The sequence below is a fragment of the Penicillium taxi genome, assembly GCF_028828555.1.
Source record: "Penicillium taxi strain IBT 34144 chromosome Unknown utg000004l_segment0_segment0, whole genome shotgun sequence".
In the NCBI taxonomy this organism is placed as follows: domain Eukaryota; kingdom Fungi; phylum Ascomycota; class Eurotiomycetes; order Eurotiales; family Aspergillaceae; genus Penicillium; species Penicillium taxi.
In genome coordinates, this window is record NW_026643206.1 from 6444441 (window position 1) to 6467815 (window position 23375).

At 44.5% G+C, this 23375-nt stretch overlaps 5 protein-coding genes across 5 annotated transcripts; 4 read left to right on the top strand and 1 right to left on the bottom strand.

Annotated features, from left to right (window-relative positions):
* Window positions 1–335: 335 nt before the first annotated feature.
* On the bottom strand, window positions 336–1725 carry N7495_007306 (uncharacterized protein; the record flags this gene model as incomplete). Its single annotated transcript, XM_057209957.1, has 2 exons — window positions 336–1629; window positions 1688–1725. 2 exons carry the CDS (start codon window positions 1723–1725, stop codon window positions 336–338), a joined length of 1332 nt encoding a protein of 443 aa, XP_057063731.1.
* A 2358-nt stretch (window positions 1726–4083) lies between these two features.
* On the top strand, window positions 4084–4761 carry N7495_007307 (gpi-anchored membrane protein; the record flags this gene model as incomplete). Its single annotated transcript, XM_057209958.1, has 1 exon — window positions 4084–4761. One exon carries the CDS (start codon window positions 4084–4086, stop codon window positions 4759–4761), a length of 678 nt encoding a protein of 225 aa, XP_057063732.1.
* A 4376-nt stretch (window positions 4762–9137) lies between these two features.
* Window positions 9138–10781, top strand: N7495_007308 (MFS transporter; the record flags this gene model as incomplete). Its single annotated transcript, XM_057209959.1, has 1 exon — window positions 9138–10781. One exon carries the CDS (start codon window positions 9138–9140, stop codon window positions 10779–10781), a length of 1644 nt encoding a protein of 547 aa, XP_057063733.1.
* A 7421-nt stretch (window positions 10782–18202) lies between these two features.
* rhgB (putative extracellular rhamnogalacturonase) lies at window positions 18203–19703 on the top strand (the record flags this gene model as incomplete). Its single annotated transcript, XM_057209960.1, has 4 exons — window positions 18203–18832; window positions 18883–18921; window positions 18974–19175; window positions 19228–19703. The coding sequence occupies 4 exons, from the start codon at window positions 18203–18205 to the stop codon at window positions 19701–19703; spliced, it is 1347 nt and encodes a 448-aa protein (XP_057063734.1).
* Window positions 19704–21548: 1845 nt separating this feature from the next.
* Window positions 21549–23090, top strand: N7495_007310 (uncharacterized protein; the record flags this gene model as incomplete). Its single annotated transcript, XM_057209961.1, has 1 exon — window positions 21549–23090. One exon carries the CDS (start codon window positions 21549–21551, stop codon window positions 23088–23090), a length of 1542 nt encoding a protein of 513 aa, XP_057063735.1.
* Between the last annotated feature and the right edge of the window lie 285 nt (window positions 23091–23375).

Genomic DNA, 23375 nt, shown 5'->3' on the forward strand with positions numbered 1-23375 from the left:
AAGATAGTAAATAATTGTTCGGTTATTGCTGGATCAACATTTATTCCGAAGCCCTGTACGCCCTGCTAGTATGCAATTAGTTAGTAACCGAATACGACCGAAGGATCGATAACAATAGATAATGACTAAGGTAGATGTCATATCTCCATAGTAAAATCATTCCCATAGCCCCCATTCATAATTTATACTTGTTCATACTGCTTCAATATCAAATTGCACTCTAAGCTCTTCTTCCTAGATATCGATTCCCCGATCTTTGACAGCTCGACCCACATGACATAATCACTTTAAATGCCGATAATTAAGTTAACCATTATGCCTATTGTTGTCCATGTCTATTTGACAACTGCCAATTGGCTTCGAACTGGCATATTTTCTTCCATTCCCGGCTTAGGGAACCCGGAGACATTGACTCCCTTTCGGAAAAGAAGACAATGTGTCGATCCTCCAAAGTGGAACATACCAATCTCATCTCCCTTTTCAACGTGCTGACCTTGCTTGGCGGTGATATCGCAAGTTGACACTTCTGCCATTCCAACGCCAATAAATGCCATCAGGCCGATGGCTGGCTCATCAGCCTCAATGAAGATCAAGGCCCGAGTCGCTGTAGATGTGATGTAAGGTTGTGAAATAGTCTGGCCTTCAAGCCGAATCACCTGGGAGTGGACATGTGGGTTTCCTAGACCTTCGAAGAGCGGCTCAGAATAATATGTTCCATCGACGACGTATGCTTTGACTATCTTTCCAGATACGGGAGCATGCCAGCGGTGGTAGCTTAATGCACTCAAGAAGGCTTGGTAGATTGTGCCACCAACGAATTCCGGGGCGTGCGGGTCATTGTGCAACATGTCGAGCACAGAGTATGGCTGGCTCTTAACCCAAAACTTGTCTCGAGCATGCACGTTGTGTGCGATTCGGTATGGCTTTGATTCACAGGCATTTGCAATGACGCAACCGTTCTCTGGCTCGGCGACCGGACGCATTCCGTCGCGGAATAATCTAGTGAAGAAGTGATCCCACGACTTGAAGCCATGATTCGGTGCGGAAGGGTCACAGTGGAATATTTGACCAAACTCAAGGGTCTCAGCAGCTGTGGGGCCGATCTTTGCGACTGTTGTCAGGTCGCGACGGCCAGTCTCGCCGAACCATCCAATTTCTGAGTCATTCAAAACGTTGGCGGAGTCTGGCGAACGCAGATAATCTCCCCATACATTGAGGACTTTCTTCAACATCGCATTGATCTCCGGGTCTAGGAACGCGGCATATCCACTAGGTGTGCCCATCGGCCAGTCGAGAAGCGCATTGATAGGTAGGCCCACCAGGCCGACCCGGTGGGCTTTGTCTGTCCACGAGGGAGCAGTGGTGAGCAGGTGGTTAAGGATCTGCAGGAAATGATTGTAACCACGAATTTCGGGGTGTCCGGTTGGGTCTTCATTGTATGGTTGCTTGTGAGGGACTTCATTGAACATGCCCTCGATGAGCATGTACACTCTTGTGTTTGTCTCGATCATATGCTTAAATTCTTCGAGTACAGGATGTAAATCATCGTCTTTTTTGCCGGATTCTTTGATAACGCCAGCCAGCCATTGCCGGTGAACCCTGTGATCCGCTGGCATCCAATTTCCAACACTAATGAGTGGTTAGAGGTTAGTCATTGATTGAAGAGAGAGAGAGGAAGTCGACTTACTGATGCAGGTGATGAGTTTGCTTTGATCCTGAAGCCATAATTTCAAGTTGCTGCGAGTGTATGTAAAAAGACGAAAATATCGATTCAATTGTTTTGTTACTTTTAAATCATTTGATTACATCATAGTGACGATGAAGAGCTTGGGGATTGAAAGTAGTTATGGAATACAAATTGTTGAATTACATATAAGCTGTGTTTCATACAAAACTGGACTTGTGGCAAAGTGCAGATGATGTCATATGACTTCACGTCAACCACGTTCTTGATTTGGTATGTGAGCGTTCTCTTTCTTCTGGAACTTTTTTGTGTGGGAGATTTGCGGAAACATGAAAGGGCGAAAAGCTGAGGCTCAGAAGCCTGATTAAGACGAGCCAGGATCCTCAAGCAATTTCAGGGTCGAGTTGATGTCCTTGATTCGACCAAAGAATTCAATATAGCTAACGCCAGGCCACTCATTGGCAGAAACCATCTGAATGTCATTTCTTCCAGCTGCCACTCAAGTTTATCGAATCAGGCCATAAGCAAAATGACCAAAAACGGCATGAACGTTCGAGGTGCTGGCGCTGCTTGAGAAATCAATTACTTCCTTGCAGATCTGACGTTTCGTCTCCAGTCAATCCTTCTTACGTGGAAGGACATCGTGGCCACCATAGCAGTGGACTACGAGGAGAGTAAGATTGGTCTCAACACCAGTCACATAACCGGTGAAGTACTCCTTATTCTTCCACTCAATCTTGTATCCATTATCGGTGGGGAAACATTTGGTAATGCGAGAATGCCAGAAGCAGATAATATCACGCGCCGCAGTTCGTCAGCCGCGTCAATTGATTCAGTAAAATTGTTGCAGAGATAGTTCCATATTGGGGATAGATTCTCAGGTGCTTGGGGATAAATATCAAAGGTTATCTGCTTCTGACAAGTAGGAGTTGAGGACTCATTTATGCGACCTTCTCCAACTTCGCGCATCCAACAGACAAGGAACATCCTAAATATCGCTGAATTAATTGTATTTAATGGAAGTGCAAACCTTGGAATAGGTGGGATGCGAGATGAAGAAAGTTATGGTTAAGGATTCTCTAACTTTCCATCGAAGTAAATAATTTACTTAGGTAAATTTAGATACAACTTTACTAGTTGATTACCGAGGATTATTCCAGTATGACCGTTATATGAAGGCTGAGCCAGAGGTGTTACGCACCAAGTCGTTCATAGTGGAGGTGTATATTAAGGAGCTAGCAACATGTTAAAGACAAACAGTGACAAGCAGCGACGTGATCGACCCCAAACTGAACGAGACTTTATCTCCAGTGTTTTCAAATTACATTATTGTGTCTTTAATGATGTTATCTAGTACTTTGTATGTAAGACTAGAAATTACTGTATTTTTGCCGAAATCCTTTCACTAACTTTATATAGCCTAGCTGCAACTAGCGTGGGCTTTTCCCCTACCTCAACCAGAACTTTGAGAGGGTCTGCTTCTAGTCAAGTTACGCTGTTCTACAAATATAATAGAAATATGTTTTCGTACACTTCCCGTGTTTTAGTGCGTTTTATCACGTATATATGTCCACCTTTTTAATTTCTATTGTTTACTAACCATGGCTCTCTTTAGCACAGAAATCAGTGGAAACTATGGTAAAAATCAAGAACTTTCTACTGGTCAACGCGCTAGAATTATCTCTAGCTTTGGTGTATCGCCAACCAAAGTCGCCGCTAATTATAGGTAGATTTTCTTGGCATCCCACATTACAGCTAGGTGCTGTAACCTTGGAATACCCCTATTCATCTTACCATAGGAAATTCATAGATGTTAGTGATCAACCTTGGGAAAGTGATGGGGTATTTCAATACCTAGACAGTCCGTTCAAGCAGGTTATTGTAGCAAATCTATAAAATAGCCAAACATATTGTATACTTTAGCGCTAAGTCACATGATTAGTGAGCCATCTTATCATTTGAACCCTTCATCGACCCTTTTGGCCCCAATCACCAATTTAAGTGTTTAATGATGGTACCTTTTTTCCCCCCACTAACTCAAAATCACATGGTCGGTGAACGTAGATATAAATGCTTGGGGAATTCAGTTTAACCTCCCAAGGATCTCTAAAGCCTCAAACTTCACCTACGCTCTTTTGCTCAAAATCCATTACTTCTACACTCTTTAATTTTCAGATTAATTCCAATCTTTCTTAATTTTCACTATTCTTCTTTTGATAATTCTTTGAAATGCGCTTCTTCGCCGCCATTTCGCTCTTCGCAGCATCTGCCTCGGCATATCTAGTCCTCACCCCCACGGCCAATTCCACCATCACGAAGGGAACTTCCGTCGATGTTACGTGGTCCAGCGTTGATACAGACGCTTCTACTTTCTCCATCTACCTGGTCAACTTTGTGGCATGGCCTCCCGTTGTGCTCTCTCCCTCGCTCAGAACGTCCCCAAAGCCGATGGATCCCTGGACTTGACTATCCCCTGTAGTGTCGACTCAGGAGCTGGCTGGCAATTCAACTTTATCAATGGCACCAACACCTATGTCATCTATGCTCAATCCTCCAAGTTCACTTTGACCGGTGACTGTGTTGACCCCACCACCACTTCCTCAGCTTCAGTCGTTGCCCCAACCACCGTCACTGCCACCGCAACCGTCACCAACAACGCGACTATCACCAATAATGCGACTGTTACAGCTATAACTACTGCTACGACGACTCTTATCAAGACTGTTGAAACCGTCGTCTTTGAGTCACCAATCGTTTGGTTCGTCCAACCCTCCGCTGCTGCCGATGCCAGTGCCGCCCCGCAAACCGTGACTGTCTACAATTCGGGCATCGCACCAGTAACCTGCGCTGCTGGTTCGCTTCAAACTAAGAGCACTGTTTCTGGAAAATACGGCATTTATACACTTCCTACCGGACCCAAGGCCGTTCCCAGCAGAGTCCCCAACCCTTCTAGATCTGTACTAAAGCCTAGCACGACGCCATCGACCACTCCTGCCGTCTACACCGGCGCCGCTTCATCTGTCCAGGTCAGTGGAGGAGTCATGGGTTTCATCGCTGCCGTTGCTATGCTCTTGTAAATAGGATGAGTCGCTTGAATTTTGTAAATAGTCTCGCTTGACTACAAGTCCACATGTATCATAAAGACAATTCATAACCGCAAATATAGCTATGCAATAAAATATCTTCAAATACTCTCTCTATGCTGAAAACTATGCTAAATCGCTGATTACCATTATGCAATTGCCCTAATCTACGACTTACCTATCTACGAAGTACTACTCAGTGTCCTTTTTCATGTCCGCGCGAATAATACCGTCCATCAAACATCGGAAAACATTTGGAAACCCGCCAGCCAGACGCTTTGACAACGGAGTTGATTTTTAACACGACCTCGGGAGCATCACGAGGTCTTTGTCGTGTTCACAGTGGATTAAAAATCCTTCACCGTCGATTTTGAGAATCAACATGTAATGGATCAAATTAGCATCATACATCGGATTGGATTTTAAAGGACACATGGGTGGTTGTTGCATGATAAGAGGACTATTCCCATCTTGAACTTCTTCGCCGAGTTTCTAGGCTGGTCTGTGATGTAGCTTTCAAAGACGCTGTCATATATTCCATTTATACTGTATATGGCCGCATCGCGTCAAGGATGAAGATCATGCGCTGGTGACATTCGCAAATACCTAGATACTTTCTCTCTCTCTCTCTCTCTCTCTCTCTCTCTCTCTCTCTCTCTCCCTCCTCTCTCTCTCTCTCTCTCTCGCTATATAGGGTCTGACGCTAGCCATCTGACTTTCTTCCGCGGACCACATGAGAAATATGCATTGTTCAATTTGAAGATTTTTACCTATCATCAATTGATAAGAACACAAAGATATCTCTTAGATGTACCGCTTCTATACCTAGGTATCCGTGGTCGATATAGCTAAGCACAAGATTCAAGAACTCTAGAACTTGGAGGTTGTTACAACTATCCAAGGTTGACTCTTAATCAGACATTGCGGAGATGGGAGCGGCTAAATTTTTGAACTGGCAACCACTTGGCTTTAATAGTTGTTGAAATCCTAAAATTTTCTGCGAGCTTGCTCTGAGAACTTGTTCAAAGTCCTGGTCTGCTCCCGAGGTCCGATTTTGTCGTCTAATCACCTGGGTAGGCCAAGATGATCGCATACGTCCGAGTATACTCGTTACTCAGGGCCTGAACGATAGTGAGTCAGACCGACTTCCAAGGTTGAGCTGTGGCAGAAGAATTTCAACGTCGCATGAGTACTCGAAGATAACGCTACATTAGGGCTTGGGTATTAGGGGTGATAGTCTAACCGGTAGAGGAGAGACTTCAGTCGTGGATGGATACGTGGATATTATGAAGGTAGTAGACGGAGAGATTTCGGATCAGAATAGGGCGAGGGCGAAGTGGGAATGGATGGGTGGATGATCTAAAATTTGAAATTTAGCGTTCTCAAGAACTCTTTCTGCAGCTTGTTGAACAGATGTAGCGTAGTACGTGTCTTGATAGGTGACAATATACTTCGAGCACCTATTTGCGACCTCGGCACTCGCCTGGCAGCCTTTATGGATCATGAGATCCAAGGTTTCAAGCCCTTCTTCATGCTCACTTCAAGGCTCAGAACCATCTTGTGTACATCCTTGTCTCTCGGCTCCGTAAGTACAGTTGCCGTTATAATCCTCGATTTCTGGAAAGGGAACCGGTCAATTAAAGGTTTATGCTACGGACACCTGGGCAGAGAAGTCGGCTGTATTCTTCCAAGGTTTCAAAACTTCCAAGGTTTCAAAGCTGCTACGTGTCGCATTGCATGTTACAGAGTTTTTCAGGCCCACAAATCTTGCATTTTTCCTCCAGCGTCAGCTCCGCAGAATACCTAAAGACAAGCCATATTAGGAGCATGGCTACACGTATTTGCTGACCAATACATAATTGCCTCATAGACATATATAGATTTGATAAAGAAAAGAGCTACCACAATCCAACCCCTGAAAACAAGAAAATGCAGCCTTGGAACAGTTCGGACGAGACTACTCCGTACCTAGGTACAGGCATCGAGGTTTCAGCGAAGTGGACGATGAGAGTCGAGGGCCGAGCGAACTGTTCACTACTGATTATAATGGCGTGGTTGAGGCCAAAGAAGGCAATGACATAAGTTTTGATACTCCATCATGCCTTCGCTTTTCAGACCCATTTTGACAGCCCCTTTACTGTCCGCATTACCTACCCCATTTGGCCAACCGTAAAATCTGTCACATGCTTGCCTACAGCCTCACTATCAAGAATTAACTTAGAAAGGAAAGCCCAAAGAAAAATAAACGCTAGCAAGTACTACGTATTCCACGAAATGCCGTGTGATTCCTGCGGAATGAAAAGTACTTTGGTAAAATGATATGTTGTTTTTCTGTAGGTCAGCTGCCTGATCAACTCGCTTATCTCGTCAGCCACGGAATATCCTCGGAGTAGTTTGAATATGTCTGGAATCGGCTCCTTTAGGGCAAACTTTGTGGCATAAGCTGTCACTCAGAGCCTTGCCGAGTTGCCATACTTGTATGCTTGACTATTCACGGATATTCGGTGAAATCTGGATCCCTTGGAAAGATGAAGATATTACTAAATCGGGATGACTACTGATAGTAGTATCATAAAATTCTCGCTCAATGAAGGGATATCAACAGAGCCTTGGAGTATGAGTTCTATGGATAATCCTGCATTCATGCAATTGTCTGATTGCTAAGTAGGTCTGGACTGGCCATGCGACTCACGAATTTTGGGACGCGCATGCCCTTTTATCGACATGACTAGCCTTTGAAAACCACTAGGCCCCAAAATGCTGACAAAATTCCACTATGATACCACATGACATCCATTGATTACTTCTAAGTCCACATTGGATTATCCAAATCAGGGATATTCAATTACCTATGGTCCTGTATGAATTGGGACATTATCCGAGTTGTAGATCAAAGGCCCAGAGGAGTTACTCCGGACTTTCTAGTGGATTACCAGTGGATTAACATAGTGGATTACCATAGTGGATTACCACAGTGGATTACCACAGTGGATTACCACAGTGGATTACCACAGTGGGCTGACTGCGCGTACTCTCTAAATCACGGGAAATTCTCTACTCTGATATATTCGCTGTCAAATAGAATCCCGGTTCATGAGAAAGTTTTGAATTGTTGTATAACAACTAAAAGTCTGTTTCTAGAACGCTACGCTCTATTTTCCATACTTAGGACCTAGATACCCTATATTCAGAAGGGCGAGTGAAAAATATATTTTTTACTTTGTCCTGTAGATCCACATTTAAAATGACCCAATGATTTTCTTTCAACTAAGCTTTGACTAGGGCATTGACAGAACGGGAGAAGAAGAGTAGAAAGCTCTGGACGCCTTTAATTAATCAATTGAATCAAACTTTTTACTGATGTCAACTGTCGCAGAAAATGGGTAAAACCGGAGATACTTCCAAGGTTTGAAGTCGATTTGAATTTGGCAATTCATGCCCCACAGACCATAGCTTCTGGACCCCTTGATTTGATAAAAGGAAAATTCTGAGGGCCGAAGATCTTCCGTGAACCACTTTAAAGGCATTGACCCTTGTTAAGGCCGAAAGACTTCGCAGTTATACAGACAGCTTTAACTCCAAAATCAAATGACTCCAAATATTCAAATTATCATGTTGATCTATTTAATTTACAGCCGAGGTCGTAAATAAATAACCTAGCCGGTCGATATCGGCTTACCGATCCGGTTTCCCGTTTCGGTGGCGGCAAAGTGGGGCCGACCAAGGCATCCCGAAAGTCATCATCGGTAAGTATTGAATACCATCGACCGAAATTGAACAAGTGGCCAGGTGGATTTTCAGGGCATGTGCCCTTGTGGTTCACTGCTCATGCAATTGAAGTTTAATCGCGGGTTACTTCCGATTCAGGGATTTGGAAAAAAAGGTCACAAGGGATCCTCAATTTCTGATATGTGCTTGTTACGGAGCCACTCAAGCCACAAAAGCCTCTCAACGTCATATGAGAATACACTGTATAATTCTCAGTTTTTGGAAAATACTCTGTATCATAGAATCAATTCAGAATTGAACTAAAGAGGAGGGTGGTGAAACTTGTAGAGCTTGGACAAACCCTTAGATGAGACACGCACATACAAATTTTTTATCTCTTCGCGGGCTATGTATCGACGTAGGGCCCCATTGAAACTACGGGTCAAAAGCTAACAACCCCCACGCTACTGGAGGGTCATATTGCCCCATATTACTCCGTACCTGAAAACATTCAAACCGGGCTTTTGCGGATGATGGCGGGGGCCCAGGGGCAGCAGCTCAATCACTTTATATACTGAAATCGTTTCGCAGCTTTGGCTCTCTTTTTTAAGTTTATTCCTATCATTCTTAAGGAGTTCACATACTATTAAAACTTCGCCACCATGTTTGGTTCAAAAAAAGAACAATCTCATCCAGTTACATCTTCTCACAATGAGACTGTTTCTAGCGAAAAAGATTCCGACCACCACGACGATACTTCCAAGGGATGGATTGTCGGAGGAAAATATCGCGACGAATTGTCCAACGAGCACGTACCCGACTTCGATCCCAGCCAGCTACGAGAAGTGGAATTCGACCTCCCTCTCACAATCACAAAACCTACAACGCATGAAGGAAAGGGATTTATCGTCTTGGAATTTGTCGATGGCGACAAGGAGAACCCTTTCAACTGGAACCCCAAGCTGAAGGCTTTCATCAGTCTTCAGCTTTGTGCCATGACACTCTTCATTGGTCTTGCCACCACAGCTTACAGCGCTGGTATTTCCAAGATGGCTGTCGACATCGGCACTTCTGTTGAGCTTGGTGAACTTGGTTTGTTCACCTTCAACTTTGTCTGTGCATTGGGTCCTCTATTCCTCGCTCCTTTCTGTGAGCTTGCTGGACGCAGAGTCGTCTACGTTGGTGCCTTCGGCTGCTTTGCCATTATGTTCATTGCGCTGGCACTCGGAAAGAACATTGGCACCATGATTGTGTGCCGTGCCTTGCTCGGTCTCTTCGGTTGTGTTGGCACCATTCTCGTTGGAGGAACCTTCGGTGACATGTACTACCCAGCTGATCGCGCACACCCTATGGCCTTCTTCTCCTTCATTGCCATCTTTGGTACCGTCGCCGCCCCAATTTACGCCGGCTTTGTCGTCCAGGCTATTGGATGGAGATGGCTCGAGGGTATCCAGGGCATGGCCAACATTCCCCTTTTCATTCTCATCCTTTTCTGCCTCCGGGAGACTCGTGGTAGTGTCTGCCTGTCAAAGCGTGCCAAGGCTCTTCGCCAGGCCACTGGTGATGACCGCTACGTGGACGTCAACGAACTGGAAGCTCCTGGTATCAAGGAGATGCTTCACAACTCCTCCGTCAAGGCCATCAAGATGCTTGCCACCGAGCCTGTCGTGTTTGCTCTTGGTATCTGGATTAGTTTCGCCTGGTTCCTGACTTTCCTCTTCTTGTCTGTCATTCCCATCACATTTCAAGAGAAGAAGGGCTGGGGTGAGGGTGTTTCCGGTCTGCCTTACATCGCTCTCTGTCTTGGAACAACCATTGGCTGGCTCGCAAACTATTTCCAGATCAAGAAGTATGAGTCCATTGTCAACGACCCCAACCGCAAGGTCACCCCCGAGGACCGTCTGTACGGTGCCATGTGTGGTGCTTACTTCCTTCCTGTCGGTCTCTTCATCTACAGCTTCACCCAGTACAAGCAAATTCACTGGATGGGTCCTATGGTTGGCTTAACCCTCATCAGTATCGGAATTTTCTTCATCTTCGAGTCTGTCTACAGTTACACCTCTGATTGCTATGGCGACAACGCATCCTCTGCCATTGCTGGCCAGGGTTTCATGCGAAACACTCTTGGTGCTGTTTCTCCCCTGTTTGCTACCCAGTTCTTCCACAACCTGGGCAGCCAGTGGGCTGGTCTGTTGCTGTCTTGCATTGCGACCCTCTTGACTTTCATCCCTTACATTCTGTTCAAGTGGGGACCTACTCTGCGCGCCCGATCCAAGCTTGCCAGTCTCATTGTGGACGGCAACTGAGTTTTTATGACTGCCCAAGTGGGCTAAGAAATTTAGACGATGGATGAGTGATGGATGAGTGATGGATGAGTGATGGATGAGTGATGGATGAGTGATGGATGAGTGATGGATGAGTTATGGAGTAATTTAAGGCATTTATTAGCCTCAGGAGCATTTTATGTAAATCATTAGCAAGCATCTTCATATTATTATAAATATTTAAAATGACGAATAAAAGTCAGCATCCTCAATCATCCTGATCTTTGAATTGTAATGGGAATCAACAGAAGAGTAATCATCTACACAGTCCACTATCTCGGTAGCTGCACATGTTGGAACCAATGGAATCTGGTTTACTGCAGTGAATGAACTCGGGAAGTGAATGAAACTAGTGGAATCGGGGCATATCCGATTCCATCGCGGGAATTAGAATGAACACACATCTTACCACATAACTTATTACACGTACAACGTAGTAGTAATAGTGCATCGAGATCCCTGTGAACCGACACTGATCAGTAGACGTACAGATCAGGAAAAGGCAAGACAAACGCACGAACCGGTTGAACACGTTCTTCTGATCTTTTTTTCGCGTCGGCAGTGAATTCTTGGGAAGTGAACCAGCTGAACAACCAAGAACTCCTATCTCCTATTATGTATCCTATCCTCCTTCCCAACCTCCTCATTCCGATCACCCATCATGACAGAACAGAACATCGACTAGGTCGTACGCGTGATAAGATGGAGCCGTGGAATCGACCTGATGACCATAGGATCTGATGAACGCGATGAATATATTGAGACAATGCTCCATACGTACATCAATGCTGCTTTCACCGACTACTCTCTATGGACACTGTTTAGAGAGGCATTCGAGAACTAGCAACTCCAACATTTCAAAGGACTAAAAAGTGTCCACCAGATGGCATTACGGAATACTCTACTTCAACATAGAGTCTTTATTCCGATGCATAAATCACATAAGATAATCTCCGATGCGCTCTACGAGACACTTAATGAGCTAGAGATATATAACTGGACCAATAATGACATCGAATATGCCATTCAGAATAGAACAACAATGGTCACCTTCGCCCTCCGAGGTAGGCTCAACTCCATATTCATAGTATTACGGGTCTATAAACCACCGACCGATAACTCGATTCAAAACTCTCCCCTACTTGGACGAAACACACGTATCATAAATTCTACGAGCATCCCTCTACCTGAAACCCCCTAAACAACACCGATCCTCTCTTAAGGAGTCTACTAAGGACATTAAGACCATCAAGGAAAGATATGAGGCCGACGTATCTGAGGAATAATCTGAGAAAGGCTTATACGAACAACGACGCCCATAAACTAAAGATAATACCAGACAAGAGGATTTTAGCCGAGAAATTATTAACCTAAGCAAGATGTATCTCGACAAGGAGAAGTTTTCTGGTAGTAACGGCGCATTCGACTACTATCTTGGAATCTTCCGTGAGAACTACAGCAAAGTTGGCATCCCCTAAACCATTTATATGCGCGCGTTTTCAACCATGCTTAAGGACACCGCGAGAGACCACTATATCAACGTAAACCTGATGACACGCGATTTCGAGGTAGTATGCACTCACCTCCGACAAGTTTTTAAAGGAGAAGAGTTTTGGAGACGAAATATGGTTGAATGGAGCAATACCTTACTCTAGAAGATCATCGAAAACAACAATTTTACCGCAGTAAACTCTATCCCGATCTACAAGAGTTTCAACCAACTCCTCCAGTCACTCCTAAAACAGCGCTATGGTCTCAAGATGGTCTGCAGGAATGGTGAATTCCTGGCCAGCCAACTCCTAACTACCTATTAAGGTGTTAAAGTATATAGAGGCGCTCTAATCAACCTAGCTACCGATCTAGCTAGCATCATCAACTGAATGCAATCTTCAATATCTACCTGGGAGGAAGAAAAAAAGCAAACATCACCAATAGCATCAACTTCATTGATAGGAGCTACCAGAAACTACCAGCTAATGACCACGAAAGACCACCTACCAACAACGCCGACAAGAAATACTATATCTACAAGAAGCCAGAATGCAGATCCTGGAAACATACTACTTAGGAACGGAAGGACCACCGCGATAAAAGCCATCGACTATTTAACAAGAACAAACGGTTCGAAGGTAAGAGCTTCCAGAGATAATACCATATATTCATCATAGAATATGAAGGAGATAATGATGACGAGCCAGACTTCGAAGCACTTGTTATCGATGCGAGCGATACCGAATCTGATGAGGATAATGGAGAAGCATTCCTTCCAGATCTTGGTAATATGACGATTCAAAATGCCTAGACTACGACAGACGAGCTTATGGACGCCGCATTTATCCATTTTCTGACCGTAGAAGAAGAAGAAGCTAAGATTGAATCCCAAAATGTTGCCGAGGCTATGATGACTACCCGGTACAAAACGAAAAAATTCTTTAGAATAATGATTGATTCTGGCGCCACGCATATCTTCACCGTAGGCTATGATCAGCTCTATACGCTATAGGACATAACAGGAGTCAAATATCAGCTCAGCCCGGCTAAGAAAGAGGTACAATTTAGAGCAGGATCACCAAAGTCAGCGATAGGCAGTATCATACTAAACACCCCAGTAGGCCAAATCCAGCTCTTCATCTTCTAAGCAGGAATACCATTCCTACAAGGACTAGCAGACATGAACATGCCCAAGATCTATTACAACAACCTCCGAAGAACAGTTATCATGTAGACTAAAGAAGTACCTATTGCTATTCGATTCGGACGCGCATTTATCGACCTCTAAGAGAAACCAACAGGACTCCCTGGGACCAGATCCCTAGAAACTAGCTATCGCTACTTCTTTACTAAGTCTGAGCTACGACGCCTATACCGACTTTTTGGCCATCCCTCTGCTAGAAGACTCTGAACAATCCTACAGGAATCTGGTCACAACGAGCCAAACACCAAAGAAACACTCGAGAAACTTACTAAATTCTGTGAACATTGTCAGAAGTTTGGACACACGCTAAGCAGTTCTCGATTCACTCTGAAAGATGAAGACGGAGAACTCAGATTTAACCATAACATCATTATCGATGTGTTCTATATCGATAGCTTACTAGTCCTATATTGTTGCGACAGCCGAGAAACAAGGCCATCAACAGACGGAAAGTATTTCGGCCGAAAAAGCTTCTGCCGAGACAGCGACTCCGGAACTGGATTAGTATATCACGGCATCCTTGAACGATATGCATTCATCGCAAACGACACCCTTGAGCGATGTGCATTCGCGACAGTAATGTCCCGTCTTCACCGTCTCTTCTGTCTCGGACGAATGTTGACATTCGTCCAGAGCAGAGGGGCGCCCATGTACTATAAGTAGCTAGTTCTTTCATCAATGAAAAATCAGACTTCACAACAATCGCAATATTCAGTATCGTAGCATCCACTACACCCGGTGGATTTTCTACGGTGTTGAGTAGCGGTTTGTTGGAGCTCACAACGTCTACTATTCTCAGTTAAGATATTCGAATATCGCCAAGCGAGCGACATATATGTTATAGACGATGCCACCTGTTTTTAAGCTAGATAATAGTTAAAGGAGATGACCACGAAACATATATTCGACACACTCCGGCAATGTTGGATCGATGTATGTCTTAGATCACCAAATAACATCACGACTGATGTAGGCACTAAGTTCACCGCAACTGAGTTGAAACATCGTGCTAATGCTCTAGTAACCAAGGTAAAACCATTCCTAATAAAGCACATAACTCCGTCGGGAAAGTTGAACAATACCGTAGATTGATTCGACGCGCGTACTCAATCATCATGAGAGAGCTTAGAGGACGAGGCTTTACTAAAGAAATGGGCCTCTAAATAGCATTCAAGGCGATCAACGACTCCGCCGGACCAGGAGGACTGATCCTAACTCTCCTTATCCTAGGAGCATACCCCAGGATGGCCGAATCAGATGCTCCATCGCCCATAATTCTACAACGCGCAGCAGCGATCCGTAAAGCATCAGACGATATTCAAAAACTCCGGGCTAAACAGAAAGTTGCAGAGGCCTTATAGACACAAAATGGCCTTATCACAACGATGTATAGAGCACTCCCTGGAACACCAGTCTTAATATAGCGCGAAAAATCAAAGAAATAGACTGGTCCATTCCCACTCATCTCGACAGAGGGAGAAATATGCACAATATAGATATTAGATAACCATAAGCCAAGCAAGTTCTAATCAACCGTTTTTAAGAGATACTACACCGAAAACGACGACGAGACAGATACCAAGAATGAGCCTACCCAACCAAACCGGACCAATCCTGGTAAGCCATCGACCACTCCACAAGAAGATTTCCCGAGAATGACCCTATATAATTCGAACCGACCCAGGAAGACATACTCTATAAGCCTGAGATCGTCATCCAAGACACACCCGAGATCATTATTCATGACACGCCCGAGGTATTTACAAAGAGTGACCCTATGGAAGCTTCTATCGACCAATTTCACACATCAAGACAGAAAGAGATCAATGGATTAATGGAACTAGGAGTATTTGAAATCCGAGAGACTACACCACCAGGAATTCGCGTCTTTAACTCACGATTCGTTGACTTAATCGAGAACAAAGGCACCGAACATGCGTATAAGAAATCTAGACTCGTAGTGCAGGCCTATAACAACACCGGCAAAGAACAGGTTCTAACACAATCTCCAACAATTCAACGAGCTATTCAGAAACTACTCCTAAGTATAGCAGCCATAGCTAGAGACATAGCGAGCATATACCTTAGAGACATCACTCGGACCTATGTTCAATCCACATCGGAGCTCATCAGGGAATTCTATATTCGGCCACCACCAGAATTTGGACTGAAGGGAGCAATCTTTCAGGTCGTTAAGCCACTATATGGTGTTCCCGAGGCTAGTAACCACTGGTTTAAAACCTACTAGAGTCATCATCTAGAGAGGTTCCAAATACAGGAATCGACGTATGACTCCTGTCTACTACACACTAAGGATCTACCATTCAGTATCGTTAGTCTTTAAACCAATGATACACTGATCTTGGCTGATGACAGATTCGCACAGAGAGAATGGAATAAGTAGAAGAACCCAAATTCCTCTTAAAGGAACGGGAACAACTGACTACTGACCACCTCCTATAATTCAATGGTTCTCAAATCAAGCTCGAAAAGGACCATATCTCTCTAACTCAGGAGACCCAATGCAAGAAGCTATCCCTGATCAAGACCAAGGATCAGAGAACTAAATACATCGCTTGACGAGCGAGAGGCGCATATATCGCATCAGTATGCTAACCAGAAGCAGCATTTGACCTATCCTTCGCCGCATAAACAGTGAATCCAACCAAGGACATCACCTGGCTTACTAACTGGCTTAATTAGCAGTTAAAGAACCCACAGAAAGGACTCAAACTCATCTCCCTGGACAAGAACTCACTTAAACTGATCGCCTTTACTGACTCTTCATTCATGAACAACAAGGATATGACATCCTAAATCGGATATGTTATTGCACTTGCAGATGACACAGGCGCAGCTGACTTACTACATTGGTTTTCTATCAAGTGTAAGAGAGTAACCAGAAGCATCCTAGCCTCTAAGCTATATGGATTCATGCACGGAGCTGATATGGCACTCGCTCTCAAATTGACTCTAACCAATATGATGACCATTCTCAATCCCAGGAAAGACCCCCACCCGTTTCCACTCGTCACGCTGACAGATTCAAAATCACTTTACGACTGCATCGTCCGTCTTGGCACAACTCAAGAGAAGAGACTTATAATAGACGTGATGAGCCTCAGATAATCCTACGAACGGAAACAAATGGAACTCGTTTAGATCGAAGGAAAGCATAACCTAGCTGAATCAATGACAAAGACTCACAGAGCTAACGATGCTCTACGCCGACTAGTTGAGACCAACAAGATTAACAAGGAAGCACTAGGATGGGTTGAGAGAGATAAAACTAGACTAAACACCAACCACATCAACAAACTTTGAAGTATCCCCAGTGTTGGAGCCAATGGAATCTGGTTTACTGCAGTGAATGAACTCGGGAAGTGAATGAAACTTGTGGAATCGGGACATATCCGATTCCATGATGGGAATTATAATAGACACACATCTTACCGCATAACTTATTACACGTACAACGTAGTAGTAATAGTGCATCGAGATCCCTGTGAACTGACACTGGTCAATAGACGTACAGATCTCAAAGCCAGTTATAGCTTTGGAAGTTCTTCATTCATACCCATGTAACGAACCGCCTGAGAGTGGCTGGTCCCGATCACCTTCAACATTCTGAATACTGATCGTAGGTTCTCTGAGCCATTCATCTCACAGCCCTACAGCATACAACATGCTAGGACTATAATGATCTACCATGCATCCATTAGGTAACGCCGGGAAATATTGTTATGGTAAATCGCCCAGAGACCACTTAGATATATCTTTCAAATATATTGGTTGTGTAGATAACGGCTTTACGTATGTAAAATATATTCCAAGGTTCCAAGGCCCTTCGCCGTCCGGGCGTGGATGTGCACGCGCAGATACAAACGCATTTTATTAGTGGATTCCCATGAGATATGGTTCCATTCTATTCTAAAAGCTGATAGGAGCAAATAGACTATTTAGATCGAGCAGCTATCATTTGAAATACACACATATTTTACCACTCGCATACCTCTACTATTAGTAGACTGTCTGCTTGGTAATATTGTCGACCGACAGCTGGGATAGACTGTACACTTTCGAGTGTGTCATTCGTGAAGGTCTTATCGACCTCACCCTTACCATTAGAAATCAGAATTGATCTAGCTAACGTTGGAACTTGGGATTTTCCAACTACTCCATAGATGTGGAGTAAAACCCCTGCTTGTTTTTAGGATTAACGCCCCCAATAATTACGAGACAGGGGTCTAAACACGCTAATTAAATAGGAAATTGATTCCTAAACAGTACACACTCCGAGCTCTAGTGCGATAAAAGTACGGGAATCTGGAACGAACGAACTTGTCAAACAATCAGTCAATCAATTCCCGACAGACTAACGACTGTCATTAATCCTTAATTTAATGTTGTCAACATGACATCCGCGAGTAGAGTTCAGCATTATGTTTCGCAAGAATACCAGTGCTTAATACAGGCCCAGCGGACAACTGAAAGGATAGCAAATAAATGAATCTGCACAGAACGAGCAAATCTCCGAGGCCCGGCGGGGTTGTGGAGATGGCTTGCCTCTAGCGTGAAGAATCACACGAAAGAATCACACGAAAACTCGTACTAAGTACTATAGACATTGTAAACTCCAAAACTTGCATATAAGCTGGGGTATTTGCAGTTTTTATTCACATCTTAGCAGCCTTTTTACTGTTCCATGATGGTTGTAATTTCCTCACTTCTCGCAATCAGCCTAGCACCATTGCTGGCTGTGGCTCAGCTGTCTGGAACTGTGGGTCCGACTACTTCTTATGAAGATAAGGCTAGCACAAAGATTTGCAATGTCCTCGACTATGGTGCAGTTGCAGACAACTCGACAGATGTTGGAGCTGCCATCACCTCAGCCTGGGCTGAATGCAAGGACGGAGGTGTGGTGTATGTTCCATCCGGTGACTATGCGCTAAGCAGCTGGGTTACCCTCACTGGTGGCTCCAGCTGTGCTATTCGGTTGGATGGAATTCTGTATCGGACACTAGATGACGGAGGCAATATGATCTTTATTGAACATACCACAGACTTTGAGCTATTCAGCTCTACCTCGAAGGGTGCTGTGCAGGGCTTCGGCTACAAGTATCATGCTGAGGGATCCATTAGTGGCCCACGTATTCTCCGACTATACAAAGTTACTGACTTTTCTGTTCATGATCTTGCTCTTGTGGATTCGCCCTCTTTCCACTTCAGCATGGATACATGCGAGAATGGTGAGGTCTACAACCTGGCTATTCGCGGTGGCAACCATGGTGGCTTGGATGGTATCGATGTCTGGTCTACTAATATCTGGGTTCATGATGTATGTCAATTGATAGTAGTTTCTGCGTGTGATACTGATATCCTTTACAGGTCGAAGTTACCAACAAGGATGAGTGCGTGACTGTCAAGGTCGGTTTCTATTTCCCACTTTATCTCCAACAACTAACCAAGTGCATTTCAGAGCCCGGCTAAGAATATCCTTGTCGAGAACATTTATTGTAATTGGAGTGGTGGCTGCGCGATGGGATCTTTGTCTACTGGAGTAGACATCTCAGATGTGACCTACCGTAACATTTACACCTGGACCTCGAACCAAATGTACATGATCAAGAGCAACGGAGGAGACGGCACCGTATCTAACATCGTGCTGGAGAACTTTATCGGTAATTGAGCTAGACACGAACCCCCTCCACGCAACGCTAATAATCTCACCAGGTCATGGCAATGCCTACTCCCTTGATATTGACCAGAAGTGGAGCAGTATGTCCGTCGTTGACGGCGATGGTGTGCAGCTGAACAACATCACCATCAGTAACTGGAAGGGTACCGAGGCAAATGGGGCCGCGCGTGGACCTATCAAAATTATTTGTGCCGATGGCGCCCCTTGCACTGATATTACCATTGAAGATTTTGCCATGTGGACTGAATCTGGGAGGTCTCAGTGGTACTCGTGCGAAAGTGCTTATGGTGAGGGAGCATGTTTGAAGAGTGGAAGCAAACACACTTCATACACCACCACCACGACCGTCACCACTAAACCATCTGGGTACTCAGCTTCTACGATGGCCTCAGACCTGGCTACTGCTTTTGGCTTTACTGAGTATATCCCTATCCCATCTATTCCGACCTCATTCTATCCTGGTGTGAAACCGTACAGTTCTCTGGCTAGTGCCAAGGAGACTGCCAAATAGGGAGACTTTAATTTAAAGGATTTCATAATCCCTTTAACTTTTACCGATTGTTGTTTCGACAGTGTTTATTCAAAGTTTTTCTTTCTCTGATCAATCTGTGAGAAGTATAGATCGTACCTTTACTAGTCTTTCGCACTCCACAGGCTGTGCAGAGTAGTGGTGTAGGTTGTTGAGCATTTTTTAAACGATGCTCCACTGGCCATCCGGATATGCCGTGGGGCCAATAGAATCATGTTCAATTCTATACTGAATTCCATGCTTGATTCCAGCTCAATTCCAAGCTTAATTCTATTCTCTATTTACGTTTAGTTTCACGCTCAATTTTATACTTAGTTCTATGCTTAAAACCATACTCAATTCCATGCCCTATTCCATGCTCATCCATTTCTAGGGAACCCACAGTCGTAGCGAAAGACCTCAAACCTACGTAAATTATGACTAATTAGCCTAAAACCTAAACGATATCTAGATAACTCCATTATTAGAACTAATAAATATTTTAGATGAATCCGACCATGGATAGCACTCTGTAATATGGTGGAAGGAAGAGTTAAAGCTGTAGAATTGATTTAGGTGTTCTGATTGGCCATGTAAACATTTAGTCATCTAACCGCTTTAAGGAATTCGCTTCACTCAACAATTTCTTCGGCTAGGAATTCTCATCATATACCGGCCCTAGTTATTAAATAACACATTCATCCGCTCGTTTGTCAGTCCATAAAATATTAGTGTGGTATTTTGGCACGTTCGGTTGAAACTGCCCCCGACGAATCCTACAAATGGTTATGCCGTTGAGAGTGTATTCTAAGAGATCATACGACCATAATTCAAAAGTACGAAAGATTTTCAATTCAGTTCATGTTATTCACTGTTATTCACTCCACCTGGGCACAGCCTTACCCCATACCCCAGAACTTAGACTTTACATTAACTAATGCCAATTTTCACCTAATCGCACTTATGTTTTGCATTTCTAGACCTATATTGAGGTATCAAGGCTGCTTCAAGGGGGAAGAATCCAGATAAATTTCCATCCTTCCAACATCTCATACCATCCAATTAGCTGACAGACCGCCCAAACTAGCTATACCCACTTGAGATGAAAGTGCAATTTTCACCGCAGCCCCCGGTCTGAATACTCCAGGATAGGGGGATGGCTATAGATTATTCCGTCCTCGGTCATCCTGCTAGATCTAGGACCCCCACGTCATGGCATCATTGGCCACCAAAGGATCTACGGGGTTAAGCCCTTACCGCCAATAAGAACGAGACATCTTATTGTAAGCTTCTGGCTTTGCGGAGAAGCGGCACCACGGTTTTGGTCGTTGTTTACCAATTTAGCCTATCAAAACTGGACGGCAAGTTATGTTCTTTCTCCACCATTGACCCCGGAACTTCACCGAGTCTTTTTGGATTCCATCAGGACCAATTGATTCTAGTAGTTTTATATTTTTCCTCCACTAAACCCGGATCTTGACCGAGCCGACTCAGCTTGACCGAACTCGACCCAGCTTCCTTGGGGCCATGTGACACGTTCCGTGGAGCCGAGTGCCTTTTTTCCGTTTATTTTGCCGAGTACGCACGGGAAAGGATCTATATTTTTGCCTGTTTCAATCTCGGTGTACTCATATATCTGAATCTGTCACCGGTTGATGAAATTTTGTGCGGGGTCTCCACAGATGGCATAAATCCGCTGTGATGACCTCTCGAGGGACTATGATTGATATAAAGCCGATATTTTCCCGATTCCCCGTTTCAGACCCAAAAAACTGTTTCTTTTTTTTTCACCTTCCCTCCCATTATAGTTGAAATCTTTCACTACACGTCCAGGGACCCTGTACTAGGATGTTCCGAGGAAAGAGCCTTCACTTAGCGCAGGCATTACTCATCGTTGTCCCTGCGTTCACTGTATTCGGTTATAACCAGTCGGGTTTAGCCCCTCTGGCCACGCTACAAAGTTGGGTGAAACTGTTCCCTGAAATCGACACAATCAATACAACCGGCGCTCTAAAGGCATCGCATTCCACAAAGCAAGGAGCTGTCATTTCGGCTTTCACCCTTGGTGGCTTAGTCGGAGCATTATCATGCACAGCACTTGGTGACCGTCTTGGGCGACGTAAGACGGTCTTTCTCGGCGCTATTCTTACTATCATCGGTCAACTTCTCCAGACATCAGCTTATTCACTGGCACAGTTCGTTGTCGGTCGGGTCATTCTTGGCATAGGAGTCGGCCAATGGAGTGTTGCTGTGCCCGTCTGGCAGTCTGAGTGCACATCGGCTAAACATCGTGGACGGCACGTGGTTCTTGATGGTATATGTATTTGTCTGGGCTACACCTTGTGTAATTGGATTGACTTTGGTCTAAGCAAGATTGGTGGCTCGCTTGAATGGCGCATTCCTTTGGTTGTGTCGTTTTTCTTCTCGCTCATCGTCGCCTTTTCGGTCTTCTTGCTTCCCGACTCGCCTCGATGGCTCGTCCGTGTTGGTCGTGTTGATGATGCCATTGTCAGTCTCGCAGCTTACAAAGGATTACCTGAAGACGATGAGTCCGTTCGTCTTGAGATTGCCGGTATTGAGAATTCTCTCGAGACAACCGTTGACAGTGCCTCCCTCCTGGACATCTTCAATCCTAAGAAGCCTGATGATGAACGCTTGCTTTACCGATTTTGCCTCTGTGTCGGGCTGCAATTCTTCCAGCAGATGTGTGGTGGTAATCTCATCTCCACCTACGTATCAGTTATCTTCCAACAGAACCTGGATATGGACAGTGACCTGGCACGCATTCTAGCTTCTTGTGCAATGACGTGGAAGTTCATGTGCAGCTTCGTCGCGTTCTTTGCCATTGATCGACTAGGTCGTCGGAAGATCTTCATGATCAGCGGTGCAGGCATGAGCATTTGCATGATGGTTTTGACAATCACCAACAGCTTTGGCAAAGAAAACCACACTGCATCGATTATCTCAGCAGTCTTCATCTTCATCTTCAACTCGTTCTACCCAGTTGGATTCCTGGGTGGTAACTTCCTCTACTGCACAGAGGTCGCCCCTGTGCGTCTGCGTGTTGCCATGTCTGCTATTTCAACAGCAAACCACTGGCTGTGGAACTTTGTGATCGTCATGATTACTCCTGTCGCACTCGACACTATCGGATATCGGTACTACATTATTTATACCATCATTTCCGCCATGATTCCGTTCGTCGTCTACTTTTTCTACCCCGAGACGATGAATCGGAACCTGGAGGCACTCAACCATGTTTTCCGTGATGCGCCATCTGCATGGGATATTGTCGCTATGGCTCGCCAATTGCCACAGGGTGAGACTGCCGAGGTGGACTTGTACATGAAGGACGGAAAAATGCAAATTGAACAGAAGGAAAATGCATAAATATTTATATGTAAACTGTTGAAAGTGATGTTATTATAATGGTGTTAATGAATTTAGAGATTATGAATTATCGAGTTGTCCCTGGAAAAAGTAAATAACGTGAATCCCGGTTGTTCCGTCATCCCACCAAAATATTCATCTCTATAGTAACCCATTGTTTTCAAACACCAACTATGCCACCAATTCGCTCTAAAAAACGACAGAAATCTATTGATCAAGAGGGCTTTATCTTATTAGTTATTCAGGCTATAAAATATGGTCGATACCCTTCTATCGCAGCTGCTG